Raw genomic sequence first — 17,535 nt, forward strand, 5'->3', positions numbered from 1 at the left:
TAAAAAAATAATAATTCGCTCCATTACTACATGTCGAGCACTTTTCGTACCATATTTGTATCAAACACGATCCAATATATATATATATATATATATATATATATATATATATATATATATATATATATATATATATATATATATATATATATAGTGATACCGCATCTTCACGTGTTTAAAAATATAAACCACTTTGGAGGCAATCATTTTAAAGGGACCTGTCTTTTGCAAAGATTTCATACCAGAATGTGACCGCTGCCTCAAAGCAAGTTAATATATCGAGATGGTTTGGATACTAGATATTAATAGTTTACAGTTTTCAACAAAATGAAACTTGGGTTATATTTATAAGCTTAGTTGAGGACAATGGACATAATTTCTTACTTTTATTCATCCTTTGACTTCCGGTTCAACCCAACATGATGTACCGCTTGAAGAGATGAGTCAGAAAATGTGAAAAAAAATATATAGTTTTTGATTAATAAAAAAAAGGCCTGCCAGCTAATACGAAACATTCGTGGAACAACTAGTTTTCCGCTCCAATTTCCGAACGATATTAACATTTCCCGTCCAATAAAATTGCTTGAGAAGTTTTCGTACCAGGGCACACAGCATTCAGGACTTTGAAGCGTTACTTAACCCCATTTAGAAAAAAAATTAATTTATAATAAAGTGTATGGTTATTATCTCTACTGAAAACTTCGGATCTCAAAAATTAAAAATAGGTAGTTCAAGAATAACTGAAATGACACTTACTTTTTACACAGCTGAAACAATAGGGAACAAAAGTGCGATGTCAAAATACTGGTTCCAATCTCATTGGAAGTGTAAAAACCAGTCTTTCGGAGAACTGGATACATTGACTGTGTAACTGATCTTCTGCTTTCAGATAATGACATCTTATTTTCTCGTCTAAATATATGCTGGTCATCAATGAAACTCAGCTATCCTTTCTATTCTACGTTGCGTAATCCTAAGAATCTGTCTATACATCCTGCTACTAAAATAGTTATGCTACCTTATGATTCAATATGTAACCTATTCATTATCAGTCCTCGAAGGACTGGTTACATACACACTTCCAAGGAGTTTGGGACCAGAAGAGTAACAGAGAGTGTGACGCCACTTCTCTGCCCTATTCAATCTGCAAATCTCAAGGAACCAAGTTTCCTTTCATGAATTTCAAATCACCTTTATTGCACCCCTAGTATTTTACAACTCACTGCATAATAATGTTAATCGAAAACTTGTTCACACCTGGTCTATTTGGTAAAATTGATATTACTCACGCACTTAACGTCAAGGCCAGAGTTTGCATTCAATCATTGTTGCTTGACTTTGCCACAAGGTGAGGCATACCCCTGGTTCGGGGATCGACGCCTCAAGCTTTGTGTTGAAAGATATGAATATAAAAAGACCTATTTTTTTCCATTTCGTTTACAAGATTTTAGATTTTTAATAGGGATGACCACAAATTTATGTTAGATCAGCACCAAAGATTACTTTTGAAGCTGAAAATGTGACGTGACATGGCGACGGGGACTGGGGTTAAGGGTTTAATTCAAGTATAAGTCAAGAGTAACATGGGACTCACTGAACACTAAGGTACGATGTAATAATCTTACGAATGAAACAGTGATGGTGAAAGAGGGATGTGATGTCATGAATGAGAATGATGAGAAACTACTAGAATTTTGTAATGCGAATAACTTTAACATTGGAGGAACACTGTTTTCTCACAGGATGATCCACCACCTACATGGGTCTCACCGAACAGACGGGATAGTAATTAAATTGATCACATACTCATCAATAGAATGTGGAGAAGGTCACTCCTTGATGTGAAGTTTAGGAGAAGTGCTAATGTTGGAAGTGACCGTCATCTGGTAATTGCTGATATGAGGATCAAGCTCAGAGCAAGGACAAATACAAGTAAGCAAAGAATACGATTTGATATGGACAAACTAAAGGATCCCAATATTGCCAAAACTTTTACAATAAGACTCAAAACAAATTACGGGTACTTGCTAACATGGAAGAGTAGGAGTCTTGCAAGGAAGATAAAATTGACAAAAAGTAGAATGCTATTATGCAAGAGAAATTATCAAGACTCACCAGTTTTGAACATCAAATAGGACTAAAAATCAACGCTAAAAAGTCAGAATTATTGACACTAAACATTCAGCACCCCATCCCAATTCCAATTAACGAACAAGAATTACAAAAAAACCATGAAGAATTCATATATTCAGACAGCTTTATTACAAGCACCGGCCGATCTGAGAGAGACAATTATGGGCGCATAAATAAAGCAAGAAACATATAAATTACTGAACAATGTTTGGATAACAAAAGATTACAGCAAGAAAACCAAACTTAAAATTTAACAGAGATGTATTATTTCAACATTACAAAATTCTAGCAGTTCCCCATCATGCTCATTAATGACATCACATCCCTCTTTCCTCATTACTCTTTCATTCGGAAGATTATTACATCCTACACTTCTGTATGGATCTGAATGCTGGTGGATGACAGATAGCGACATGAACAAGCTGTCTGCATTTCATACAAAGCGCCTTAGCAGGATCCTGAACATTTACTGGCCGAATAGAATTAAAAATGAAAGACTGCTAGGTCAATGTGGAACGGAAGACATGAAGGACATCATCATGAGAAGAAGGTGAAGATGGATAGGACATGTTATGAGCAAAACCGCCCTACACTGGACACTCGATGGAAAGACAAGAAGAGGAATGTCCCTGCAAACTGAAGGAGAATAATGGAAGGAGAGATGACAGAGTGGGGGAAGACATGGAGCTCACTGAAGATGATGGACACGGACTAAGAAAGATGGAGGTCCTTCGTTGCCAGCAGACATAAATTAAGTAAGTAACATTAGATTCACGAGTGCCTGCCAAGATCAAGGTCATAAACCATGTATAAAGAATGTAAATATGCCATCCTATGATATAGAGCTGACAATGTAAAAAACTGTTTTTGTATTTTGATCTTCATGACTAAAGTTTCAAATTGATGGGGTTTTTTTTTTTTCAATTGTGCCACTCAACTAGATAGATTGATAAATTCTAAATAAATCAATTGATTCTGATGGTCCAATGGTATATCATTCACCTCAGAATCAAAGAACGTGTATCGGGCCATATCCATTCGAATTTTTTATGGTTGGGTGGTTCTCTAAGATTTGGCGGAAAGTATTTTGGGAAATAGTATCATCCTATCTAAAAATTTAAAAAAATAAACAGTTACTCCCTTTTGCAACAGTACCATCAGATACCGTCGCCGATGCATTCCATAAAGGATTATAGATAATCCATCAAACGAAGATGGTTGGTGTCAACAGGAATCACCCATGTTGTCTAAACTGTGTCAAGCAATATTTTAATGATCGTCACAGAAACTGCGGTGGACTGTGGCTCCATTATAGCTGTGGAGGACTATTCTACTTTACTAATCGTTGATGGACATGATATATCCATGTTAAAATTTTGCCAATGAACACAGCATTTCTTTTTAAGTTAAGGGTAATTCTATCACCCGTTGACTCAAATGATTATCTAGAAAATCTGCTTGGGCATAATGATCGGTCCTTAGTTTAGCGTTGGTTTTACCGAGGCGTGCTTATTGCTATCACCCGCTGACAATTGATTATTTTAAAATCTGCTAAGAGCATAATGATGATAGCCATAATGATAGGCCATTTGACGTTGGGAATCGCAATGTGTTGCCAGATTTATTTGCCCGCGCCTACAGACTTTATTAACGGACCGGTGTTCACTGTTGATGGGTCAAAAGATGTGTCTCGATCTATGTAAATTTCCACAATACCGTAGTACAATAATTAAAATAGATGAGTGACTGTTGGTTTTATCATTTATTTCCGCGCAAAGATTGTGGGCTCTCCAGAATGATATAATATAATATACTATATATAGTACACATATATCTTATTTTGTACTTGACAAATTGGATTTTTGTAACTCTAAGGCTTTGGAACCACTGGACCAAGAGTCACCAAATTTTACACGGTGTTTACAATTGACATGAAGTTGGTTTGTGTTTCTTACTAGAGATTGATTTGACATCATGATGATTTTATCGGAAAATCAAATTTGTTTTGGCAAATCCAATCAAAAACAAACGCCATCATATTTAACACGTGGGTTGTGTGTCAACCTGTCAGTTCGCGAGTATGACAATGAGGTGGGAGAACTTGCATTCGATACTAGTTAGTGATTCCTCTTATTATTTTGAACATAACCAATTTCTGAAAATGTATATCAAACTTTTTCCTTAACATTTGGAATGGATTCTACCATAAGTTTGCGAAATATAAGACATTTTATATGCAAAAAATATCTTTCCGTACCCAAATAAAAAGTCCCGTGGAGTTCTCTTACGAAGTCGAAAATTGTTTTGTCTATTAACACAATAGAAATTGACTTCAAACTTTATTCTACATTTGAATCATTTATTTTGATTTGATCAAATGATCTTCACGTTCATTTAACGGGGACTGCAAATTAAACCGAAAGATATGCTTATATATATATGTATATGTATATATATATATATATATATATATATATATATATATATATATATATATATATATATATATATATATATCCAAAGAGAGAGAAAGATAAGAGAGGTGTAAGGAAGAATTTATGCACTTACCTCTATATCTGTTTAACTACTCGTTTCTTTCACTATCTTTATATCACAATTATTTGCATTGCTTTCGGTGAATATACTGGATCGTTAGTACTATTTCTGCGATCTGTTGCAATGATAGAAGTGAGCTTGAAGACTTTAGATAAGATACAAGTTTGGTGGTTTTAAGAGGTTTATTAGCGTTTGCGATACTTTTGTTAATCTACAGTCATTAAAAAGAAAATCAACGGAATATTTAAAAGACTATAGATCTGGAAAAATAAGACAATTGGACTGACTCAACCATGGTACATAAGTAGATTCAATGAGCAATCTAGCCATGTGTCGAGTAAGACAACCTTAACTCTCTCCTTACCACCTTCAGCAAAATCGTCACATTTGTTACGACACAATGCACATTTTTTCTTATTCAGATTTATTTTGTACATCACAAACTTTGAAGAATGATCTTTGTTTAATTAATAAAAACATAAAGCTGTTTTGTAGAGAGATTGTTTGAGTTTAAAAAATCAATTTTTCTCCTGGGTAAGCCTGCTATTTTTCGGAAAATACTGAAAATGATCAGTAAGGAGACAGTTAATATCCGATCCAAACACGAGAAAACAATCTCCAAAAAAAAAGAGGGACAGGCCATGTACGCTTACACGACATATATCAAAACTAGTATAATTATAACAATTTATAACAGAAAAATGATTTACAAGTTTTTAAAAAAAACAAGCATCATCCACCATGAAAAGGAACTGTAGATTTGAATATTTATCTTTTGACTAAGGCAAGGGCAAAACCAAGTTTTCCTATTCCGGGATGAGAACGTAAAATCGGTGTGGAAATGGAGAACAGACAGAGGGGTATATAAAACGCAATGAGACAAAGTCTACATCCCACCATGTAAGGTCAACAGAGTCACCCAAAATAAGATGATTAAAATGAGTCTTCAAGGATTATTTGGAGATTTAAAATTGTCATATGGAACTATTTATGTTTATTATGTTGAGAGAACTTTTCTGTCGACCACTGATGAACGCATTTTTTTCTCATTGCCTCTACCAGTTTAATTGATTTCAATAAATGTCGCGGATTAAGATGCCTCTCAAATTGGCAAAAATATTATAAAGATTAGCTATCTCGCTGGTTTAGTAATTGAAAAAAAAAATCAAGTATTGTCTCCAATTTGACATTTAATGCGTCAAGAACAAAACTAGAGACTGGCCGCTGGTAGACCTTGTCGCTCGTAGCGCCGCAACAATTAAAAAGATAAAAAGCAACGAAACGCGAAACGGACCGGTTTGTGTCAGCGGGTCATATAGCTGGATTTTGTGGGTTGCTTCACTGGATACATAAACTTTTTATAACTGTGAAGAAGAAGAAGAAGAAGAAGAAGAAGAAGAAGAAGAAGAAGAAGAAGAAGAAGAAGAAGAATACAATGATGATGATGATGATGATGATGATGATGATGATGATGATGATGATGATGATGATGATGATGATGATGATGATGATGATCTCTTTCTAAATTTATCTAGGATTTCCTGCGTGTAAATAATATGGTCTTCAAAATGTAGTAAAATTCGTTCTACAAACTGCTACTATAATATGACCTAGGCCATAAATTGTTAAAAAGCTATCGCCAAAATGGAAGGAAATTATGTCATCATTTTGTTGCTTAAATACATTTATTTAAGAAGGAAAGGGATCTGAGACTGAGACGTTCTTCATTCTTCGTTTTCATTTATTCCCATTTAAGTTTTCATGATCTAAATATGAGCCAAAAGTGTATACTTTCCTCCCTAAATAACATTATACGAGGCCACCGAATATTGATGATTTCTTTTAAGCATCAAGATTTAAACTTTTATCTTCTTTTAAAAACATTGATTGTTAAACGGAATTGGCATAAAAAATAACAATCAAATTATGAATATAGAAATCTTAAATTTTAAAAGCATTCCATTTGCGTTTGAAATTAGAGTACGTATTAACGTCATGCAATTATTTGCAGGTCTGATAATCCAATTCATTGTGGGTTCATTCTTGTGATGGAAATCTAAAAATAAAAATAACGTCAGATGTTAAAAAATGTTAAACTAGGCCCATAATTGTGTTCGGATGACCTGCAAACGTCGGTACACAGGTTTCCAAAACTGTGCCTGTATATACATTTTTAATTTTTAATGTGTTTGCAGGAAAAAGACATCAAATGATTGCACGTTGCAGTCTTTTCTTCTATATCATGATATATGAGTATCGTAGCTAATATCTATTTTAAAATCTAATTTCTTGATTCAGTCACAATAAGAGAGTAACCTTAGTAGACTTATTTGCAGGTTTAACAACTAAACGCCGCAAATATGGGCTTGTTGTAATGGAGAATATTTTGTGTTGGTTTGATAGTAATTCAACAATGGACCCATAATATTTTAGTTATCACACCTGCAAATAAACACACGTAGTTTAGTTACCCTTTCTAATGTTTATTGGTTATTGTGACGAACGATTTTCTTTCACTGCATGATTTCTTTATCATTCGTCAGCGTCTCATTCAAAACCATTTCAAATCTAGTGGACGATATATATTTGCCAAGGCAGATTAACACCTCCAGTTAAAATACTCAAAACATGGACAGTCTTTTCTCCAATAAAGCTCTAAATTTTGCTAACGGAAAATTTGGTCGATAGGTGGGAAACCTTCCAATTGTATAACGGAACACTCACTTTCAGCTTAAGGCTTATTAACCTGTTCAAATTGTCTGCCCATTGTATTCATATTCCCCTGCTAATTACCCTTTCCAAACATGACTCCAACGTGCATATGCCCTGAGGTTCTTGTCTCGTTCAAGAGTAGCTAAAATTGCAATTACTGTTCTAGCTCTCCGTTATTCTTTCTTACCAAAGCATCTGAATATCATTGGCTATCTAAAACAGGAACATTCTTCTGATTGGCTATTCCCATAATTCAGACGCGTCCCTTTAATTCACAAAATCAAATTCATCTCTGAATTGAATCATACACACGCTAAGAATCCCAAAAAAGAAGAGCTATCCCTCCAATTTCAAACTTGTAAAAAGTTCTTCCCTCGGTTGAAGGTAAAATGAAGTATTGGTTAACATTCAAAGTAGAACGAGATATTACTGTGAATTCAATTTTAATCTAGCATTACTATCATAGTTTGTGTATATATTATTTTAATTGTGCTGTTCCATGGATGTTCGTAAGTTGTAATACCTGTACAAAACTATATCTATATGTATCTTATACTATAAATTAAATTAAATAAATTAAATTGAGCTTTTATATAGCGCAATATCCACTTAACGTGCTCAAAGCGCTTTACAAGGGGTCCCTGGTCAACAGCAACATTTAACATGTAGGACGAGACATGACGCCTGTTAGGCGATATTACAATTTTTCGGACAAAGACAACGCTGTTAACGGCCAGGTGCTCATTTTACACCTGAGTACGGTGAGAGAATGTGAGTAAAGAGTCTTTTCCAAGGACTCAACTATGCGCCGAGCGAGGCTCGAACCCAGGACCATCCGATCCGAAAGCGAGTGTCATACCACAAGACCACATAGCCGCACTATAACTATAGTTAACATTTGTTTATGATCTATGCTACAATTTCATTTATATTCAATATGTATATTGCTTGAATGTCTGTACCCTACCGCCAATCGCCGGCCACACATCATAACCTCTATTATAATTAATAAAAATAAAGAAAGAAATACCAGGGACACAACCCTGTTAAATTCTCATCATGTAAGATAGCTCGACTATCAGTTGATGTTTGATACAAATGTAATACCTACCATTATCATGGAGATACTGCTTCTCCTTGCCTCTGTCGGCAAATAAAGGCTATTATGATGTGTCGCTCAAGGACGATCCGGTGGCGAAAGACAAACTCGATTGGCTCTAAGACCTTGTTGTTTTAACTCTTAATTGAAGGTCCTTGTCCTTGAAGCACCCAGCCCGTGCCGAATCCCTGCCTCCCAGTCCTTGCATAGTGGTAAACCCCTGATGTCAATCATCGCCGACACCAGAACATTCCTGTCAGTCCATAACTACAACACACTGTTGTGAAGTCCAGAAAACCCTGCAAGCAGGAGCCAACCCTGGAACTAGCTGATACATTTGCCTCAATCAAGCAAGCCGGCAGGATAAAGATAAGCCAAACGGGCTTATACCATTTTCAAATGAATCACATACCGACACATATGATTATATCAAAGTAAATAGATAAATAGATAATAAATTAGATCCACTCAATTAGAGCTATTCTTCCTGATATTAAATAAATACTTATTCTTTCTATCTTTTCCTGTAACAATCTAATTAAACTTTATGTATAGAATTGTTATTATTGTATTCGGCGTTACTATTGTCTTGACTCACTTGTTATTAATACAATTAAGTTATCAGGGACCCTAAGGCAATTCTTAATCACCCCTAGATTAAACCTGAGCCGTTTGTGGTATAGGTTGAGTGGCGCAGCTGGTAACGAGAGCCATAGCGCGCACACTAGTTCGAATCCAGACCATTGAGCTATCGGTTGGACTCGAACCCACAAATAATAACACACAACCCGCCATAGTTATCAAGAACTAAGGAATGTGAATTAGATTTAAAATACAAATTACAAGTGCCGATTTTATAACTTGCGTTAAAATATTCATGGTTTCATATTTCCAATGTTTATTTCCACACGACACTTCTATGAAGTTTCATTCACTTATCAGGTTCCCTATTTCAAGAGTTGTATGTGCGCGAGAATTCTTCCATAACATAGCATAGAGTCTGTGTTGGGTCTTATCACTTGAAGTAGGATTAGTAGAATAAATTATCAGTGTCGGACTGGCCATGTCATTGTATATTGTGTGTTAAAAGTCAGTAGCGCGTTGAAGAAAATTAGACTAAAATTGAATATAATGGAGTTTCCAATGAAAATTTCTTGAGATATTCAGTAGTGAAGAAATTTCTGACGGATGTCCCATTCTGATATTTGCAAGGATTGTGTTCAAATAAAACTATATTGTATCATTATACTTTGCTACCAAATTCATTAAATCGTCAATGATTATTATTGTTCAATATCAAAACCAAACAGAGTTAATTCTGATATATCATGTCAATCTCAGTTCTTCTCTTTGACAGAATTTGATTGATAGAGACGCGGATGCTTTAGATTGCTTATTCATATCTGATATAGTCTCTATTCAACCTTTCTGTATTATTTAAAGCGCTAAGCCTTGGCTGATTGTCGGTTAATGATATATCTGAATTCTTTTTCCAAACGATCCTCAGCTACAACCACGACCACCTCCTCCTCCTCCTCCTCCTCCTCCTCCTCCATCATCATCATCATCATCGTCATCATCATCATGATCATGATCATCATCATCATCATCATCATTAGCAGCAGCAGCAGCAGCAGCACCCATCATCGTCTCCATCGTCGTCATTATATATTATAATCATCGTCAACATTATTATCATCATCATCACCGTCGTCATTATCATATTCCTCTTCATCAGCACATTTCCTTTCATTTTTGTTTTGTACGAGTATACAATTGCATGCCGACGTGATAGATATAGGCATCATTTTGTTAAAGAGATTCATTAAGTATTGGATCGAAACTAAAAGAAGCCACTAGTAGCAAGAGTCGCACTGTTTGTGATTGAACTTTTTTTTACTCTATCACTATTACAGTTTGCCCGTTTCAGACATATTCAGGAAAGATTTTGTTCTTTCTTTGCGGAGCAATAGAACCATCTTAAAACAGAACATCTAAAAATGATAAAATATTAAAGCTTTTTATTTATTTTGCTGTCATAGCCCTATTCATACCAATAATCAAAAGTCGAATATAACAGCTTCAAAAAAGAACTAAATACCGAACACGGTGAAAACACAAATACATTACAAAAATAACCCAGATCTACGGGCTGAGAAATATAGACAATGTATTTATGTTTTCGTTGTTGTTTTTTGGTTTGTTTTTTGGTTTGTTTTTATTTTTTGTTTTGTTGTTGTTGGCCGAAGAAGGATTTTGAGCCGAAACGTTCCGTGTTTGGAATAATTTTGTTATTTTTTAAAGCTGTTTAATAATTTTTACAGACCACAGCTTCCAGAAGTTTAGTATCACTTTCATAAAAATATCACAACATTAATTTTCCTTTAACGTCATTAACGGATTACTCCATCACTGATGTATGTGTGTACTAATCATTTCCACAAATGACAGGATCGACACCTTTTGCAGAAAGAAGTGCCGTAATTTAAAAGAAAAAGAGTGAATAAACTCTAGACAGTTCTGTTAAATGTTGACAATGTCGGCGATTGCACAGGATCGAATTTCAAACATCATTGCAAAAGTCTTTGAGGTAAAGGAATTTTATTAAATTTTGTATTTAAATATAAAAACTATTGCAACTGTATTATTATATAGTTGATTAATAATACATTTATTTTACGTCTGTTGAAATTTTCTCGTGTCTAGAGGCACACTGTATCCTGTCTTGTAACAATGTCAATCTATTTGGGAATAGTCAGTGACTTGACTTGATGGGGTGCTCAGTTGGTAGAGCACTCGCTTCATACGCAAAAGGACCGAGCTCGATCCCAGATGCAGTCAAGATTTATTTCCGACCCCCCCCCCCACCCCTCCATGTCCACCCACAGGTTATTGACTAACTGGGTCTGTTAGATCTGCCGCGAAGTACTATGCGATATACCTGTGTCCTATCCAAGGGTAACAAGTAATTACTATTACGGGGCAGCGTGGCTCAGCGGTATAGTCTTTGCTTCGTACCCGGAAGGTACCAAATACGTTCACCCGCCGCTGCGCTGAATGGCCTTGAGCAAGTCACCTCGCCCTAGCTCAATTTGCGGTGCTGCACTGCGGCTGACGCAAGGGTTATTCACGTATTCCCTTGGAATAGACTCTAGAGATAAATTTCCCCTATGGGATGAATAAAGGGCATTTTATCTATTTATTCATTGTCCATTTCACGTTATAGAATAAACACCCGCTCAATGGGCTCTGAAGGACTACACTGGCTTGATGATTGAAAGTAAATTGCAACATTCTCCCAGGCCGGGATTGTGTAGTTGACAAATGAAATAAATATGCAATGCCCTATTTGACTCAAGAATAAATGTATACCTGGTCATAGGCAATGATGAACCGTGCAAAAATGATTTTACAAAACAATCAATTTATATTGTGGCATGAAATTGAATTATGGTTACATCGTGCTGGGATAATAAATGACGCATTATGCGTATCATATTCGTAGAAATGTGCTATTCAAGAACTAATGTGTAGCATATATTTTTTTATTAATAACATTTAGACTTAAGACTTTTTATAAAGTCTATGAGTATCATGACTTTTGTTATTTTTGATCTAATGCTTTGATCAGCACTGAAAATACTAACGAAAGAGGCTTCGGATGAGAACAATACACGTGACGGGACACTTGCATTGTGCGTACTGTTACGATCCGAAGCCTCTCCATTATCACTCTTTGTTAGTAATTTCACAATCCCAGCTTCGGGCAGCCCCACACCGATCAAAACTGGCATAATTTAGGGCGAATTATTATGATCGTTTGACCTCTGTTAAAGGGTAACTCCCAGTATCATTATGAATTTGGTTCACAGTTCTATCTCCACGGGTAAATTATTTAACACAAGTTACTAGACCAATAAAGGGGCAATGAAAGCATAAGTGATAATTGGATTCAATAGTCGTACCGTCACTTCCTTCCTAATGGCGTATGGTAACTTAGTAACACTGCTCTAACTATCGAACAATGGCGGACGCCGTATGAAATATTTCTCCGGCGAGCTTAAAAGCGTATCCAGAGGAACAAAATACCCATCAATTTGATCATGTTTTGACTTTTACACATTCTGATCACAATGCATATGAAATGGAATGAAAAGTTCTCGCACATGAAGAATAAAAGTAAAGATTCTCTTTGTTAGAACCAAATGCCACCGTTGCCGGCGCGTGACATCAGACTACTGAATCCAATTGGGAGCGCATTATAATCTCCCCCCCACCTCACCCCTATAGTAGTAAGGGTAAGGAATTTAATAGTAATAGATATGAATAATTGTCTGAACAACATAATCAAAGTGTCATGACTATGCCATGGACATGCGTTTAAGTTTTGGTTAATTTATATTTAAGAGAACAATGATGATGATGATGATGATGATGATGATGATGATGATGATGATGATGGTGGTGGTGGTAGTGGTGGTGGTGATTGTTCTGGTGGTGGTGGTGGTGGTGGTGGTAATGATGATTACTGATGGTTATGTTGGGGGAATAATAATAAATATTATTGTTTTTATTATTATTATGATTATTATTATTATTATTATTATTATTATTATTATTATTATTATTATTATTATTATTATTATTATTATTATTATTATTATTATTATCAATAATAATAATAATTTCAAAATGGTTGCACGAACACCATCATTCAAAACACGAATGTGCATGCACATTTTGAGATTTTTTTTATCTGCAGAGAAAATCCTTTAGCTCTGATATGTCCAATTGTTGTCTCATTTATTATATGATGTTATCATTATCAATAGCACTCTAAGTGCGGCAATGTGGTTTAATGGTATGACACTCGCCTTCGGATCGGAATGTCCAGAGTTCGAATCCCTCTCAGAACTAAGCATTGTTTTGTCGTTGGAAAAGGCCATTTATTAACATTCTTTCACCCTGCTCACGTGTAAAGTGAGTACCTGGCCGTAAACAGTGTTGTCTGTAATATCCCCTAACATGCGCCAGTTGTCCCTCTGACATGGTAATTGTTGCTTTTTGTTTGGGGACCCCTTGTAAAGCACTCTGAGCACGTTTACCTAGTGGATATTGCCTTTCATAAATGCACGAGTTTTTAATAAATAATTCAACGCCGGTTGAATGCTAGGTATCTATAGTATTCCTATATGCTAAGTACCCGTTTTCCACCAATTTTTTGGCTGTCAAATGACCCACTCTGAGTGCTCACTTTCTTTTTATTCCATTTCGCAAGTATGCCGGATTTTTTTAAAGCCCATGAGGAGTATATTGTCACAGGTTTATTTTTCAATATGTCATATCGCAAATTTTGTCAATGAAGGACTGTTTATGTGTTTAGGGGTGCTTACAAAGAGCAGTTGATAGGGTGGTCACTAATTTCTTTACCTGTTGAACAGATCACGATTTTATGGCGTTTTCTTTCATAAAGGGCAAGTTGAAGGCGGGAATAATTTTTTAGATCGACTATCGGTTATGTAGGTTGATACATTTATATATTATATCCCGAAGAGATTTGTATTTGACTTGAAGATTTCCTTTGAAATTAATATATCATTTTTTAGAATATTTTTCTTTCGCCTCTCCCTTTTTCCCCAACCAAATTTTCAGATCTGTCCCAATGGATTTAAAGGAGTTGTAGCCATTTCGATCATGTCCTTGATCGTTTTGCACTTCAGCATAAAAGCCTGGGGGAAGAGCAAAACAAAAGCCAAGATTAAAAGAAGAGGAGCAAAACGGCTAGAAAATGTAGAAAAGCTGAGAAAAAGACTAGACGCATTGTCAAAGGTAAATTGGTTTTAGTTTTTCGTGATTTCAGATCATGCACACAGACACACAGACACGCACGTACACACACACACACACACACACACACACAAACACATTAAAACACACATACTCGAAACAATATTGTGGAAGTTGATCATAATTATACTTAAACCATTTTATAAATAGCTCCTTATGCCATAATGTTGAGCACTATTATTTCATGGTTTTTTGTTTTAATAATTATATATATATATATATATATATATATATATATATATATATATATATATATATATATATATATATATATATATATATAAATATATATATATATAGCTAGATGTGACCAAGCATCAGATTCTGTTCTTTCTGGGAAAACGTATGCCAAAGCCACGACGATCTGTTATCGGGCCCTTTTTTTTCCGTATCCAACTATTTGCTTTACCTGATCCCTCCCAAGAATATATGGGATAGTGGGACTCGTATCTTCCCCCCCCCCCCCCCCCCCCCCATTTTTTTCTTTTTCGACCCTGCCACCGTATTTTGTTACACAGCGTCGTACATTCCGTTAAAGTGACAGGGATGGATGCGTGGTTGTAAGAAAGATCCATTTATTGTTTGCTTGTCTCCTTGATCCAGCTCAAGAGGTGGACCAACACGATTATGCACGCACACACACACACACACACACACAGAGACACACACACACAAACACACATGCAAACGGACCTGTTTATATATGGGTTCTATTATATTAAAGAACAGAGAATAATCTCTTCAAATTACACGCTTTTCTTATCTTTTATTCCAAGAGACGGGTTCAAGCCCGTGTTACACTAGTTCAAATCTCGTAACTCGTGACGCAAAGATCCTTCCTATCTCTATCCTATACAACTCCATGATTAAGTTTTAAGATCCTCTTTAATTTTAAATATTAAAGTCAAAATTTAACTTTTCAAGATTGAAGCAAACCTATTTGTCTTTTAAATAAGTAACATTTAGTTGTTTTTTGTTGTTGTTTTTTTTAAAGTAGTCTTTCAGAGCCATTGGCCCATGGAGCCGGAGTTTATCCTTTGGATAGGACGCTAGTCTATCGCAAAGTACGTTCCGCCAAATCTAACTTTCCACCTGTCCAACATGTACCCGATGTGGGAAAGAACCCGAAACCGCAGAGCATCTAGTTGAACGGTGTGTTGTGACGAATCTTCCGGGCGGGATTGCGACGGTTCACGAGTGCGGTAAAGAATTTGCTGATTGGATCGATCGTGTGAGCACCATTAAAAGCTGCTGCCAAATCTAACAGACTCAGCTACCCATTCAGTGCAGTAATAAGTAGTATACTATAATTTAATTATTTCAGCTACTATCTTAAACCGTTTAGAATTCATTGCTCTGCATCTAAAACTGATATAGATAGTTCGAAGATGACGTCACTCAGGCCTTTAATATTGTTTTTGCCATCCGCGTTTGTGAGTTGTTCTCACTAAACTGTATTAACCAGACTATAAAAGTTCATGGTTACACAGAGTTTGTGTGTTGGTCCGTTATACTTCCGGATGGCAATGTTGTGAACTCCTTGGCCAAGCGCAATCTATCTATAATCGAATCCACTGTGTGGTATAAAATAAAGCAGGAATATGAGAGGACAATTTAGGCTATTGATCTGAAAATGAATTCATTTCAAGGTCATGTCAACTAAGATATACTTTGAACTTTTATTTCTGATAGTTGCTGTTACGAGCATGAAAATATATTATTAGTGGGCATTTGTGAGGCACTCTTTACGAGTATGAAAAATATATTATTATTTGTGGACATTTGTGAGGCACTCTGGGGGAATGATCCACATGTCACTGGAAGTACTTTTGAGGTAAAAGGCTAATAAAAGTTGTTTTGGAACTTTACGATGAAAATGATGGTTCATATCTATATACTTCCACTAAATTTTAGCAAAAAGTTTCTCTTTAAAATCATATTTTATTATGAGGGCAGGAATAAACGTTAAACGTTGAATTGAACAAGTATATTTTGAAGCATTTTTTCCTTCTCAAAACCATTTCCTTTTTTACAGATTACGAGTATCTACTTTAAACGACCATAACGCAGTCTCCTCTTATGGAATATACGACAAAATATATAGAAACGTTTGTAGAAAATTTCGTCCGCGTTCCCAAGACCGTTCCTATGCCGTATCGTGGTTGGGAACTTGTTCGAAATTCCAAATGCATGAGTTTAAGAATCCAAATTTCTGACTCCTCGTCACAAGACGGTATTTTGTCGGGATGATATAGACACTGGAAAAGTTGGAATGAACGAGGCACTGGAAATGTTGAGATAAACCGGGGACTGTAAATGTTGGGATGAATTAGGCACTGGGAATGTTGGGATGAACAGGGCACTGGAAATGTTGGGATGAATTAGGCACTGGGAATGTTGGGATGAATTAGGCACTGGGAATGTTGGGATCAATTAACCAGGCACTGGAAATGTTGAGATGAATTAAGACTGGAAATGTTCGGATGAATTAGGCACAGGAAATGTTGGGATGACTTATGCACTTGGAATTTTGGGATGAATGAGGCACAGGAAATGTTGGGATGAATTTAGCACTTGAAATGTTGGGATGAATTAGGCACTGGAAATGTTGGGATGAACGAGGCACTGGAAATGTTGGGATGAACTGGGCACTGGAAATGTTGGGATGAACCAGGCACTTGAAATGTTGGGATGAACAAGGCACTGGAAATGTTGGGATGAACTGGACACTGGAAATGTTGGGATGAACTAGGCACTGGAAATGTTGGGATGAATTAGGCACTGGAAATGTTGGGATGATCTAGGCACTGGAAATGTTGGGATGAATTAGGTACTGGAAATGTTGGGATGAACTGGGCACTGGAAATGTTGGGATGAATTAGGTACTGGAAATGTTGGGATGAACTAGGCACTGGAAATGTTGGGATTAACTAGGCACTTGAAATGTTCGGATGAACTAGCCACTAGGAATAGAACTTATATCTATATTTGAGACTTGGGATTAGCTTCTTTTCTTTCAGGTTGAGAATAAATACACTATTTAATATATCGCAAAACACTCTACTCCTATTTCATATTTTTCACTATTCTACATTTAAATCATCTATAGGTCCCATTTGGGCATGAGTGGTCAAGGTCTGTTCATTAGCGGCAGTCCTGAGGCCCGTTCGTTAGATTTGAGTAGTTCA

General features: G+C 35.9%; 1 protein-coding gene across 3 annotated transcripts in view; it reads left to right on the plus strand.

Moving 5' to 3' along the window:
- Window positions 1–9,532: 9,532 nt before the first annotated feature.
- Window positions 9,533–17,535, plus strand: part of LOC144957988 (fatty-acid amide hydrolase 1-like) — a 40,702-nt gene continuing 32,699 nt past the window's right edge. Inside the window, exons 1-3 of one of the 3 annotated variants that reach the window (XM_078889564.1) lie at window positions 9,533–9,589; window positions 10,825–11,090; window positions 14,153–14,329. In XM_078889564.1, the coding sequence (XP_078745690.1) occupies window positions 11,028–11,090; window positions 14,153–14,329 (240 nt within the window). In that variant the 5' untranslated portion in view covers window positions 9,533–9,589; window positions 10,825–11,027. The other 2 variants (XM_078889581.1, XM_078889573.1) reach the window with 2 other exon arrangements.

Source organism: Berghia stephanieae, chromosome 1, assembly GCF_034508935.2.
Source record: "Berghia stephanieae isolate SIO BIC M18660-M18661 chromosome 1, UCSD_Bste_1.3, whole genome shotgun sequence".
Lineage (NCBI taxonomy): Eukaryota > Metazoa > Mollusca > Gastropoda > Nudibranchia > Aeolidiidae > Berghia > Berghia stephanieae.